The 14,864-nt window shown below is 40.6% G+C and overlaps 1 protein-coding gene across 3 annotated transcripts in view; it reads right to left on the minus strand.

Annotated features, from left to right (window-relative positions):
• Positions 1-2,562: 2,562 nt before the first annotated feature.
• The window catches only part of NHS (NHS actin remodeling regulator), a 347,582-nt gene continuing 335,280 nt past the window's right edge, over positions 2,563-14,864 (minus strand). For all 3 annotated transcript variants that reach the window (XM_059678458.1, XM_059678457.1, XM_059678459.1), the window contains 3 exons: positions 11,687-14,665; positions 11,053-11,179; positions 2,563-4,508 (listed from right to left, as the gene is read on the minus strand). In XM_059678458.1, the coding sequence (XP_059534441.1) occupies positions 3,899-4,508; positions 11,053-11,179; positions 11,687-14,665 (3,716 nt within the window). In that variant the 3' untranslated portion in view covers positions 2,563-3,898. The remainder of the gene's footprint in view (positions 4,509-11,052; positions 11,180-11,686; positions 14,666-14,864) is intronic.

Below are 14,864 nucleotides of genomic sequence, written 5' to 3' on the forward strand. Positions count from 1 at the left end.
ACTTAGAACACTATCTGGCACATGAATTTGCTATGTAATAAAGATTGCATGACATTATTTAGTGGCATATTGTCTTATATATATCGAGGCTGCCCATCTTGGGAAGAAGGAACAGTGTGGAACAGTCTGAGTACTTATCAGAACTAAAGGTGAATACTTCAAAGCCAGAAATCTTTTCCTAGCCCAGAGAGGGGCTACGGAAAAGTATATCCAACATTGGAAATGTGTTCTTTCTCTTCTCGAATACAAAGCAAGATTTGAGCCCATTGTAGAAACACTATTATTATTATTATTATTATTATTATTATTATTATTATTTTGCTCATAGTTTTGCCATAGTAGTCTCCCCTCCTTTATATCCAGTTCCATATAAAATGTTTGTGTTTGTGAAACCCCAAGAATGCAGAGAGAAACCAATTTAATTGCAGTCACGTTTATTTGCAGTTTCAATACACACTTTCTAGGTAATCAAACTTTCCTGGTACATTTTTTAAAGGGGTTCACAATGAAACTGTCACCATTTTTACTAAAAATAAATACAAGACTTAAAGTGTTGCACAGCTCTAAAATATACAAAGGCTTGAATTGAATGTAAACGTTGAAAACATTTTACAAAAGAAACCATTTTTTGCAACAATTTAAAAAGTTCATATTTACAAATATTACAAAAATACAAAATGGATGCAAGTCCATAAACCATTGTCTTTTCGGCCAGCATGAATTGGTTCTAGTACCAAAATAGTGACACATCATAGTTTTAAATCTTTTTGTCATGATCTAGTTTTCTAAGTCAGCCACCACTGCAGCAAATGTACTCACTCACTGACCTTTGGCAAGAGCAAACAGTGTGTTTTGTTTGCTATAACTAGTCCATGTCCTCTACTTAGCCAAAACATAAAAAAAAAATCAAAGAGTAAGGAAAAAAATTCCCCCACACAACATACACATGTTGTATAAACCTAAAAACACAAAAAATTAGCATCAGTGCAAACAACAGAAAACTTGGATTGATGTTTTTTGCAATACCTAATGTGTGTACCCTGCTTCAAGATGGCAGTGATGTTGAAGACAGCCTCTAAATCTTGGTTTTATATACTATGTAACAAAGCCATGTAGAATATTCCAGATTACTAAGGAATTCCTTGCTTTTTTTTTTTACTCAGTTTGTTAATAGTATTTTCCACAGTGAATTTAAAATCTATCTTTATTTGGGGTTTTTTTAATCTATGAAATATAAAATAGAGAAACTCTGCTATAGATTTTTAGAGTAAACAAAATAAGTAAAACTATATTATAAGGGTTAGTTCTGTGATCATTACATATAGAAGGTATCTTATTGCCTCACAATTCAAGTCAATATGTATTTTAAGCTATACATGGTACCATTACTTAAATTAATGTCAATAATAAAAAGGTGACATATTTATTAAAGCCAATTCATGTTTCTATTCAAGATTTAGAATCACTTTTAAAGCCCACATACCTTTCTTAACACTTAAAACCCCCCTAACTACACAAAGCCATACTGCAAACGAACTGCTTTTATGAAAATTACAAAAGATAACCTATTGTGACTGGAAATGACTGTTTCTTACCACATTTGTCTAAAAACTTTATTTTTTAAAATTTTGCCAAGTGTACTTTTTAAAGCATGAGAAAAAGATATTCATGTTCCCATGTGGTGTCAAACCATGTTGGTTTTCTTAAGTCATGGGTTCCAATGAGAAATTATGGTATATTTTTTCAAACCCCAAACATATTTCTTTTAATAAAAAGTATAACATTTCATAAATGTTCAAATGTACCCTTTACCAGGTAGCTTATCTATCCCAGCCCAAGAGCGTGCGTGTGCACGCACGTGCACATGCACACACACATACACATTCTCCCTCCTCTACCCCGCCACCCCCTGCACCCATTTTACATACAAGGATGACAAGAAATTAAGTAACACAATTTGATAGTGAAAACAAATAGAAGCCAGACTTGTTCTCTTTTTCCAGACAAACAAAAAAACCCAACAGCAATCAGATTCTCTAATTCTCAATCTGTAACATCTTAGAAAGTGTTTCTTTTGAAATACAGCATCTTCTTATACCAGGTTTCCCCCTTCATATTGCATGAATGAAATCAAAACCACACCCCCTTTTTCACACATCCTACTTTCCCAAATACCACTTGCATAAACTTAAAGCCAGACGCATATCAATTTCTTGGTAACTCTGGTATGTTCTATCATTCTAATTGCATTCTATTCTTTTATAGGCCATATCCCTCCTTAGTTCTCTCCACTTGCTACCTTTTCCCATTCAAAACATATTCTAAATATATGACTACTTATATTTCTGACATTTCAAACATTAACATCAGTTCATGTTAAAATCAGAGGTGTAAAAACTATTTGCAGATTTCAACTTGTAACTACATTTTTTTTCCATTTTAAGACAAGAAAATTCAAGTAATTTCAAGTAATTCAGCTTGTTTCCCTGCCTTCATTTTTTATCAGAGCACTTGCTCTGACATTTCCTTTCCCACCCACCACCCCTCCCCTTTTGCCATCAAGCAGATATAGTAAAATCAGACAAAAACTCAGGTGTATGTAGCATTGTGAACCAGAGCTGTCCCCCATTCCCAGCTTAACAGTGAATATAAATAATGCATATACACATACCTATTTCCCAACTACATTGTTCACAGTGTCATTTCTGTTAATTTTTAGGTAGCACAAATTTCATCAGCACAGAGAGAAGCTTCACTGAAAACTCATTGCAGGTATTTACTGATAAATCAACAACTCTGTAGCATGCTTATGTTTTATTTTTGTTAGTTAAAGAACCTGGAACTAATTTCTAGACTGTTTAAGGAGTTTTAAAATTATAGTCATTAGATTATGACTTTTTATGTCTCTGGGAGCCTAATATAAAACATAATCTAAAATTAACTAGTTTTCCCTGCTCATTCTCTTTAAAGCAATTCATTGAAAAATTAAAGTTTAAAGGACACTGTCAAATGTTGTTGTTCAGGGTTTTGTATTGAGAATGATTATTTCTCTCATTGATTAAAAAAATCGAAAGCATGCTTTTCATTCTGTCCAAATTACCATATGGCAAATCATAGCCACATGATAATTACTATTAGCTTGTTTGGTGCTGCAATTTGTCACAAAAATAGTTAGGTCTGAATTCCTTATTTTAACTTAATCACATTTCAGTATATGACCTCAAGATTTCCTTTATTTCACTAGTTTAAAATTCATATATGAGGTTTATCACGCAGAAATCATATTGGTGGACATTTAAATATGGTAATTAATATGAAAATGGTATTCACAGAATACAATTATTACACTTTATCTGTTATGTTCTATAAACAGTTGGTGTGCAGTAGATAATTGGCCACATGTCCACTTGTCATTGATAAATCTATTTACACATTTTTATCAAAAATATGGTATTTACATGTGTGTAGTTCTTTCTTCTAAATTTTGCTTTAGTTCATTTTAATGTAAAAAAATACCAAACCTCCAGAGTAATTTCATCTTTTTAAGAATTATGACAGTGAGGGTTTTCTTTTCTGAATAGGCAGCTCTGGGAAAATTGTTTTCTAGGTTTCATGAAAAGCAGACATTTTAAAATTCTATGTTATCAAAAAGAATGGCATTGAGTAAATCAAACTAAGCTAAAGAAAAATATGAAAGACAGTACAGCTACTTAAAACATGGAAAATAATCAAGAAAGACTAAACCACCTTCTGTTTCCCCAGCAAATATTTAGGAATTCATTGGTAGTAAGTGATGGTACCCTGTGACATGCTGACTTCTCCCTAGCTTTCTGTTCTATTACCCCATACTCATAGACTAAGGGTTTTGGCCTTTGATAGCCAGTCTGGCACAGGCTACCTATGTCGAGCTCTGAGAGGATCGGTCATCATGTGGGCTCCCATCGGAATTTTCTGTCTCCCCCTCAGAGATGGCCTGCATGGGCGCATTGTACAGCCTGCAGCGGACACTGTAGCGGCTGCTGCTAGCCACAGGAGGAGCCCGAGAACGTCCAACCCTTGCTGATGCTGAGGTGGCAAAGTTCTTCGAGGAAAATCCTTCTGAATTAACTCGTGGGGAGCATGGAGAGAGTGGGGACAATGCCTCGGCCCCAAGTGTCCCCTGATGGGCCTCATGGGTGCTTTGGGGAGACTCGGCTGTGAGCTCCCCAGGAGGTTTAGGCAGGATGGGACTCTTCAGAATCTCAGTAGCAGACATGCGATAACTGGAATCCGAACGACTGCCTTTCTTGAGGAGTAACAGCTTAAACTCTTCATTGGATGTGTTGGACTTCTTAGCATTTCGGTAGATAAGGCCAGGAGACCTCTGGCTGTTGGCGGTGGTCACACTGCTGTTGGGTGAAGTGACGGAACCAGTGCTGCTACTGCTACTGCTGCTAAGGGAAGCTCTTGATTTGCTTCGAACAGACATGTCCCCAGAATCTTTTCTTCCAAGTACTTTCCTTTTAGACCTTTTAAGAAAAGGAAGAATCTCAGTTCAGTTACATTTTTATGAAACTGAAACTGTTAAGTCACGTTCAACGTCTCCTTAAAGAGAATTTTGGTGCACCCTATCTGATTGGATACTATGTATTAGGGCTGTGGAGATGAGGACTAGGATACAGTACTTACCCTTGTAGCACTTACAACTTGAGGGAAATTATCTGATAACCATTGGACACAAATTAGATTTTGGAAATGACTATTTCAAATAATGACTAATGTGGAGGCTAGAGGTTCCAGAGGAGGACTTATTGGGATATCCTATCTAATAAAAGAGAAACATGGTAATTGGTGTACGACCGCTACCCTTCCCATTGGCTAATCAGGGTGATATGCAAATTAACTGCCAGCCAAGATGGCGGCCGGCAGCCAGGCAGCTGAAGCAAACATGAGGCTTGCTTGCTTCAGTGATGGAGGGCTGCAACGTTCCCCACCTGCCTTGCCGGCCTCTGAGCCTGCAGTCTGAAACATTGTTACAAATATAGAAGCTAAAAAAAACCCAGAAACCTGCTTTCAGCCAGCCGGGATCTCAGAGCTGGAGTTGATACAATGTTTTGATTATAGAACCCAAACAAACCAGATACCTGCTTTCAGCAGCAGAGGCCTCAGAGCTGGAGCCAGAGCTAAAACTGGCCCAGAATAAAAAAGAAAAAGAAAAAAAAGGAGCAGTTGGTTGGGAGCTTCAGTCACCCGCCAGCCTGAAAACAGCCCTCAGCCCCTCACCCAGACTGGCCAGGCACCCCAGTGGGGGCCCCCACCCTGAAGGGGGTGTGACCAGCTGCAAACAGCCATCATCCCCTCACCCAGGCTGGCCAGGCACCCCAGTGGGGACCCCCACCCTGATCCAGGACACCCATCAGGGCAAACCAGCTGGCCCCCACCCATGCACCAGGCCTCTATCCTATATAGTAAAAGGGTAATATGCCTCCCAGCACCGGGATCAGCAGAGCTGAGAGGCCTCCCAGCACCGGGATCAGCGTGACAGGGGGCAGCGCCCAAACCCCCTGATCGCCCTGCGGCTCTGTGTGTGACAGGGGGTGGGGCCACAACCTCCCTATCGGCCCTGCTCTGTTTGTGACAGGGGAAGGCGCCCCAACCCCCTGATCAGCCCTTCTCTGTGCCTGATAGGGGGGAGCTCCCCAACCCTCTGATCACCCTGTGGCTCTGTGTGTGACAGGATGCAGCGCCCCAACCCCCTGATGGGCCCTGCTCTGTGGGTGATAGAGGGCGGTGCCCCAACCCCCTGATCCGCCCTGCTCTGTGTGTGACAGGGGGCGGTGCCCCAACTCCCCTATAGGCCCTACTCTCTGAGTGACAGGGGGGAGCTCCTCAATCCCCTGATGGGTCCTGCTCTGTGCATGACAGGGGGTGGCGCCACAACCTCCCCATCGACCCTGCCTTGAGTGTGACAGGGGATGGTGCCCCAACCCCCTCATCGGCCCTACCCTGAGCGTGACTGAGGATGGCATCACAACCTCCCGATCCGCCCTGCTCTGTGCATGACAGGGGGCGGCACCCCAACTCCCCAATCGGCCCTGCTCTGAGCCCGACCAGGGGCTGCACCTAGGGATTGGGCCTGCCCTCTGCCACCCAGGAGCAGCCCTAAGCCAGCAGGTCATTATCTCCCAAGGGGTCCCAGACTGCGAGAGGGCACAGGCCAGGCTGAGGGACTACCTCCCCCCTGAGTGCACAAATTTTTGTGCACTGGGCCTCTAGTTTTAGTATAAGAAAATACTGCTGTCTGAGTCTTGGTTAGAGTGTAGACAGTGAAGAAGTGTAGCTTTCTTTTATTAAATCTCTCTCTCTGATAGAGACAAAATGCTTTGATGTTTGATATTCTAATGAATACCAGAGGAGCAATGTAGATGGAACTGTGGATGAGACAGGTTTAGCTATATGTTTCTGGTTTACAGGCTTGGGCGATGGATATGTGTGTCTGTGTGTGTGGAGGGGGGAGGGAAGGTCTTGTGTGCAGTATACTATTCTATCTGCTTTTTAAATTAAAAAATTCTTACATGACTTTTTAAATAACTTAATCCATTTTGGAGCTGCAAATAACATTATCCATAGCTGCTTAGGAACATCAACAGTGTATTAATCAGTGAACCAACTTTCTATAAGGAGCTGAAAACCTAGACCACATCTGGATCTCTTAAAGCTTTGTACACTGTAAGTTATCAAGAAAACAAAACCATTCTTAAGAAGATACAAATAAATGGGTGCATATATTGTGCTAATGGACAGGAAGGATTAACTTCTTTAAAATATACTTACCCTTCCAGCCTGATTCAGTGGTTGAGTGTCAACCTATCAACCAGGAGGTCATGGTTCCATTCCCAGTCAGACACATGCCCAGGTTGCAGTCTCAATCCCCAGTGTGGGGAGTATAGGAGGCAGCCAATAAATGATTTTCTCTTATCATTGATGTTTCTTTCTCTCTCTCCCTCTCCCATCCTCTCTGAAATCAATAAAAAATATTTTTTAAAAAATGTCCTTACCTTGGCCAGTGTTTCTAAGTCATTAGAGAATTGGCCCCATGCACAGAAGGGTTGCCAGTTCAATTCCCAGTTAAGGGCAAGTACATGGGTTGCAGGTTCGATCCCCAGCCCTGGTCAAGGTATGTGTGGTAGGCAACCAATTGATGTGTCTCTCTCACCTCTCTCTCTCTCTCTCTCTCTCTCTCTCTCTCTCTCTCTCTCTCTCCCTTCCCTTCCTCCACACTCTCTGAAAAAAAAATCAATGGGAAAAATATCCTCAGGTGAGGATTAATAACAACAAAAGTTGTCCATACTACCCAAAGCAATCTATAGGTCTAATGCAATCCCTATCAAAATACCAGTGGCATTTTTCACAGAACTAGAACAAATAATCCAAAATTTTATATGGAATCACAAAGGACCCCCAAATAGAAACATCAATCTTGAAAAAGAAGAACTAAGTTAGAGGTATCACACTATCTGATAGCAAGCTATTCTACAACTCTATAGTGAAGCAGCATGGTACTGGCATAAACAGAAACAGAGATCAATGGAACATAATAGAGAGCCCAGAAACAAACCCACACCTAAATGCTCAATTAATCTATGGCAGAGGATACAAAAATATACAATGGGGTAAAGACAGTCTTTTCAATAAATGGTGTTGGGAAAACTGGACAGATACATACAAAAAAATGAAACCAGACTACCTTCACACCATATACAAAAATAAACAAAATAGATTAAAGACTTAAATATGCGACCCCAAACCATGAAATTCCTAGAAGAAAACATAAACAACAAACTCCCTGATTTGCTCTTGAAAGGAAACCATCAACAAAACAGACAACCTACGGAATGGGAGAAGATATTCACCAATGATACATCTGATAAGGGGTCAATATGCAAAATTTACAAAGAACTCATACAACTTAATACCAAAACAATAAACAATATAATTTAAAAAATGGGTAGAGGGCTTGAATATACATTTATCCAAGGAGGACATAAAGATGGCCAATAGACTTATGAAAAGATTCTCAACGTCACTAATCATCAGAGAAATGCAAATTAAAACCACAATGAGATAACACCTCACACCTGTCAGAATGACCACCATCAATAAATCAATAAACAAGTGTTGGTAAGGATGTGGAAAAAAGGGAACCCTCATGCACTGCAAATTGGAATTTTGAGATTGGTGCAGCAACTATGGAAAACAGTGTGGACGTTCCTCAGAGAATTAAAAATAGAACTACCTTATGACCCAGCAATTCCACTTCTGAGTAATTATCTGAAGAAATCCAAAGCACGATTTTGAAAAGACATACACATCTCTATGTTCATTGCAATGTTATTTACAATAGCCAAGATATGGAAGTAACCTAAATGCCCATCAATAGACAAGTGTATAAAAAAGCTGTGGTACATATATGCAATAGAAAATTATTTGACCATAAAAAAGAATGACACATTACCATTTGCGACAACATGGATGGAACTATAGGATATTATGCTAAGTGATATTAGTCAGACACAGAAAGGCAAATGCCATACGATTTCACTTATATGTGGAATCTAAAGAACAAAATAAATGAACAAACAAAACAGAAACAGACTCAGATACAGAAAACAAACTGATTATTTCCAGATGTAAGGGAGACTGGGGGGCTAAGTGAAAATGTGAAAGGATTAAGAAGTACAGACTCACAGTTAGAAAATAGTCATGGGAATGTAAATTACAACATAGGTAATATAGTCAATAATACTGTAATAATTCTGTATGGTGCTAGGTGGCTACTAGATTTATCAAAGGATCACTTCGTAAGTTATGTAAATGTCTAACCACTATGCTGCACTCCTGAAACTAATATAATATTGAATGTTAACTGTAACTGAAAAAAATAAAAGGAGCCTGGCCATTGTGGCTCTGTGGTTGAGGGTCAACCTATGAACCAGGAGGTCAAGATTCGATTCCTGGTCAGGGCACATGCTTGATCCCCAGTAAGGGCTGTGCAGGAGACAGCTAACCAATGATTCTCTTTCATCATTGATGTTTCTCTCTCTCTCTCCCTCTCCCTTCCTTTCTGAAATCAATAAAATATATTTTAAAAGAAAGAAAAAATATTAAATACACAAGTTAGAATATAATATGTGTTTATTATACATGGGAAAAATATGAAGGAATAGACTCCAAATTTAATAGCAGTTATCTTAGAATTACTGGATTTCTATTTCTGTGTTAAATATTTCTTTCAAGTTTGAATTGCATTGCATTCGCAAGAAGAACAAGGAAATATTCAAAAAATACTTTCCCTTCAAAAAAACAACACAAAATTCTTCTTGTCACTGTGCTGCACATACATACATACATACTAAACAAATGCTAACCTAGATTTAAAAAAACTTAGTAAGTCTACCAACCTAGGTACCCATCATATTTATCTTGATAAGTAAACCAGTGTACATTCTGTGAATCTTCAGCATGACTGAGCTCATTGGTAAGTATTCTAGAAATCCATAGGTAAGTATTCCAGTACTCCAATAGGGTAGGAGTTTCAAGCTAACATTTATTTTAGCATCTATTATATTCTAGATACTAAAATGTTATTTTATCATCAAAACTGAGAATGTGAACTCTAAGTCTCTCCATTTCCAATAAGGGAATAGATAAGTACAGAGGTTGTAACTGACTCAAGACTGGTTAAGAAGTGGCAGCACTGGGATTCAATTCCAGGTCTTTTTTACTCCACTACCCTACTTTATGTCCACTATTCCAGACACTAGCATTTGGTTCTTTGGGGTAAGAGTTTGGCTCTTTAACTTACATAGCATCTTAGTAACTTGTCCTAAGGTTGAAGATAAAGTGGGGTGAGAGGAATATAATTGGAGCTTAGACTACACACAGGGCAAAAGAAAAATAAACTAATGACTCTTCACACTCTGAATGGAGAAGTATGCCTGCTAGGGTATACACAGAAGGCATTTCTGATTGACTCCTTTCAAAAAAGTTGTTAAAGAGTTGGCTCCTTCTTTATAAGAGAATCACACCAAGAGAAAACCCAAGTTCCCTTAAAAAAGTAGAATTCTGGGTGATACAATGGTAAGCTGCTTGCAACAACTTGCTTCAAAAAGTATTACTTCATGAAGTAGAAAAGATAGTCCCCAAGATTTTTCCCTTGGGAATCCCATATAAGTCACTGAGGCCTAGTGGGAGAAAGTAGTCAGTTATGAAAGGAGTAGGCACACTATGATTGGGTAGCTCAGTCTGATATTGGTTCAGTTTCCAAAGGTTAGTTCCTGTTCTGTTCTTCAGTCACAGGTTGTCAGTATTCTTGCCAATTTGGGCACTGACCACAAGGATGCAGGGGAAGGATGAGAGAATTTGAAAGGGCAGCATGGATACAACACTGCCCTAAAAAGCAGCCTAGAGGACATCCCCTGTTCAGGGGATAAGGAGCATTCATTTTAGAGAAGGCCAGTGTTATTAAAGAAATTTAAGTTTTAGGAAGAGAGGGAAAAAGGGAGCAGTGGTTAGTTCTGAACTATGATATGAGTAGGTTTTAATACACTGTTGTCTCAAATTTGGGGGGCTCTGTTTAGTGCATTAACTTACAATTTATCTCTGTTTATATAGGATTACAGCTTTGAGCATATTTTTTTTAGAAAAGATATTATTTAAAACCAGAGATTGCACTAGAGTTTCAGATTTCACTCTAAGTTACTTAGCCACAAATAGTTTTCAAATAAAAACTTGTTCCAGAATATCTTTCCTAGGGAAAACAAACAAAAATACCTTTCCTCAGCATTTCTTATGAGAGTCTCTCAATTGAAGTCAATCTAACGATATAAAAAGACTCATATTTCCCAACTTAAATACAAGTCTATCAATTTGATTTGGAAAAATATTTCTTTGCTGGATTTAGTGGGGTTTTTTGTTATTGTTAAATGTACTACAACTACACAAGGCTTTCCCATTATTTGCATTTGATGAGAAGTACCATAAGAAGCAAAACCTTTCATATTGTTGTCTCACCTGTGAATGACTGCAAATAAATCCTCAGTTGTTCGAGGTTTGTTTGGAGATACAAACACACCTTCCACTTCAGTCTGAGAGTCTTCATTAAGTGGTGAAATCATAGAGTCATCACTTGGTGACGATTCTTAAATTAAAAACAAAAGCATCTTTAGGAGAAAGTTACCGCATACTGCTGTGCTTCGCTGACTCAAGGAAAAAAATAACTTTACTGACATTTTTAAAATGAGAGCTATATCTGTCACTCCTTAATCCATCAATAGTAAAAGCTTTTATCTCAATTGTCTTAATAAGGGAAAAGAAAGCCCTAGCCGGCTTGGCTCAGTGGAGCATCAGCCTGCGACTGAGGGATCCTGGGTTCGATTCCGGCCAAGGGCACATGCCTGGGTTGTGGGCTCGATCCCCAGTGGGGGGCTTACAGGAGGCAGCCAATCAATGACTTTCTCATCATTGATGTTTCTATCTCTCTCTCCTCCCTCCCTCTCTAAAATCAATAAAGAAATATATTTAAAAATAAGGGAAAAGAAATAATGGAGGGATCCCAACACACGGGGCTGTACCACATTATGGGGAATGTAAGAAAGAAAAAATTCAGGAAGTACCATGAGACTCCTTTTCATAGGGACAAACTAACCTTTCAATGAAACCTCATCCATACTTCCTTGGGTCTCCTCTGCTCCGCTGTTATCAGAGGCACTTTTGGCTGAAATACCTGAAGCAATATTTTCCTGCTCTGAACATTTTTCAGGGCATGAATTTACAGTTGATAGCTCTGCTTCATAGCTGATATTCCCAGGCACTTTGTCATGGTAGCGGCTCATCCCAAGTTGATGCTTAAGTTGATTGCTTATATCTGTGGCTCTAGTTGGTGAATTTGATTGAGATGTAAGCACATCCACGGACTCAGGATGTACAACTTCCTCCTGCTCTACAGAGGATGCCTTCTGGACCTGTGCAAGGATTCCATCTGGATCAGCTCCATATTGTAGTATTTTACCATCCAAATCATTTGAGCGGGCAGCAGAGACCCTTTGAAATCCTTCTTTGGGAAAGTCACAATTTTTACTTGGTGTATTTTCTGGAATAGGCTCACTCTCCATATGTATTTGGTCTTTTATGGCACTTGAATCTAGAAGATTGCTACCAGCTGAGGTTACTGTTTCTGGATCACAATGATTCTTTACATCAAAAGCATGTTTTTTTCCTAACTGTAGTTTATCTGGTCCCATCTCAACTGAAGAGGAGTCAAAAAAGGACAATATGGTGTCTTCAGTGGAGTACTGATGTGATAGTGATTTCTTAGCTGTATGTGGCCTAATCTTACCTGGAGATAGAGCAGCCATTGTGAGAGTGCTTTGCTCTAAGTAGGGGTGTTCCATATTATTGCCTTCTTTTTGCTTAATTTCTTCAGACTTGCTGATGGACCTAAGGTTAACAGATCTCAAGACTGTTGGTGTAATTGCAAGGGATGGTGGAGGATTTGACCTCAGTGTTTCCCCTACTGTATTCTGCTTATTATGACTAAAAACATGCAATGGGTTACGGTGGTGGAATGGTTTATTCAAGACATGAAGAGCACTTAGGTCAAGATGGGTAGGAGGTATAATTGGAAGTTCAAGGTCTTTACTTAGTGATAGAGCTCCATCTTTTAAAGAAGGTTGCTGTAGTGAGGATTTCCTTTCTGGGACTTTCGGTTTTCTTTTGCTGCCTCCAGGAGACAATGGACCAGAAAAGAAAGCTGTAGGGAAAGAGGATGTTGGTGTTTCAGACTGGCTTGAGTAGCCACTTGATGGAGATGCCAAGCCAGCCAACTTTTCTGGTGAAGCCAGTTTAAACTCATTGTCAACAGAAGGAAGGGATGGAGTCGTGGCTCTTGATTCTGACTGGGATGTTTGGGATTCAGAGCTCTCTGGAGATTTGATGCATTCAATAACTGTGGTACCCGTAGCAGTGCTTGAATTAGATAAAGATCTGTAGGGATCATTTGTTTTCAAGTCATTTAGAAGCCAGAGGTCTGCATAGTGAGTTGATTCAGCACCTTCATCTTTGAATGGTGGAATATCTGAAGTGTCTAACTGAGGTTCTTTACTACCATGTTCATCCTGGTTAATCCAGGAAGGTTCTTGCTTGGTGGAAATATTGGTATTTTCCATTTGAGAAGGCGTGTTGGAGAAATCAAGAGGCAACTTCATTTCCCTGGAACTGTGAGGCAGGAGCTGGCCACTGCTAATCTTTGGTTCTTTCTTTTCAGAAATGTCTGCATTTCCATCGAATTTCCTCAATGATGAGCTCCTTTTAGGTGGGGTCGGCTTTGCCTTTGGTTTCCTGAAAGAGATGCTTGGTCTCCCCTGCCTCCTGTGATCTAAGTAGTCCTGCCAGGCACAGTCTGGAAGAGTAGGAGGAGCTCCAATGCCCTGGCCATTCTCTGGGCTCAGGGCTGCATAGTGGCAGACATAATTCTTACTACCTTTGAGACCACAGTCAAAGTGCATGGAGGTGTAGTATCCTTCTGTATCCACTGAAAAGTGAGAGCTAGTGTCAGCTTTGTCTGATGGAGACTTTTCCAGAAAGCTGTCATATGTGGCCATGCTTGTGAAGCTTGGACAGCCCAAGCTGTCTGCCTTGGGGCGCTCAGGACTAAAATCATGGTGGCAGGAGGCATCATGATGGTGGTGTAGGTAATTCCACTCACTGTCACTTGTGTTGCTATTATTGGGGTCATCCAGGAGATCTGCCACAGTGGAGGTAAAGGAGTTTGCCCGGTGGCCTCTCACTTTATCCAAGTGGTCATTGTACTGCTCTGTCACGAAGACACTGGCATCCTCATTAGCATGAGGGGCTGTGTTTAGTGACAACTCTGAATCACAGTGTGAAGAACCAGTGAGGGGGGGAGAAGCTGCAGGAGGGATTGTCTCTGAGGTCTGTGAGGGGCATGTGGAGCTGCTCCCACTCCAGTTGCCACTGGATGACTGGTGATCGTCTTTCTGGTCCATGTGGCTGCTGAGGAGGACACCAGCCGTGGAGATGCAGTGGATGGGGCTCCCAAAGGTGTCTGAGTTGGAGGAGATGTCACAACTTCCAGAGTCAGCAGCCATTCGGGAAAGACGTGACCTCCCTCTCTCACTTAACTTGTGCTGGGGACTGTGGAGATGTTGAGAACAGGCCAGATCCAAAGCAGGCTGGTGTTCCTGGGCACTTGGGCTGCTGGGGGCCTCACTGCAATCATTAGGGATTCTTTCTTGATCACCCACAAAAGGCTCTCCCTCTTCATATGCTGAGGGTTTAAGACCAACTTTGGGCTCACCATCTCCACCTCTATTGCCCTCTCGGGGAAGGCTCCGAGATCTTGTGCGGCTACTCACTGCAGTTGTAAACATGGCATCACCTTTGTCTGCCAATGCAGAAATGTTGCCTGCCGAATGTGAAAGAGAAGCTGCAATACTTTGACCCCTTTGAGCTCTGATTCTCCTTCTGGATGGAGCAGCAATCAAAATGTCCTCAGTTTGGCACTCAGAGTCCCTGGTTCCAGACCTCCTATTGACAGTGTTGGAAGGGTCTGGATTTGTGTGCACAATCACATTCCTTTCTCTGGCCACCGGTGATTCATCAGAGTCTAGGGCACATGGAAAACAGAGTGAGATATTTTTTTCAACAGCATACTAAAAGACATTCTGAGAAACACCCACAAATCTGGGTGCTGGCATGTGCATGTTGGAGCTTTTTCCTAAAGACAATATCATCATAAAAAATTAGGAGGCCTGGACAGTATGGATCAGTTGGTTGGAGCATCATCCCGTGCACTGAAAAGTTGC

The sequence above is a fragment of the Myotis daubentonii genome, chromosome X, assembly GCF_963259705.1.
Source record: "Myotis daubentonii chromosome X, mMyoDau2.1, whole genome shotgun sequence".
Classification (NCBI taxonomy): domain Eukaryota; kingdom Metazoa; phylum Chordata; class Mammalia; order Chiroptera; family Vespertilionidae; genus Myotis; species Myotis daubentonii.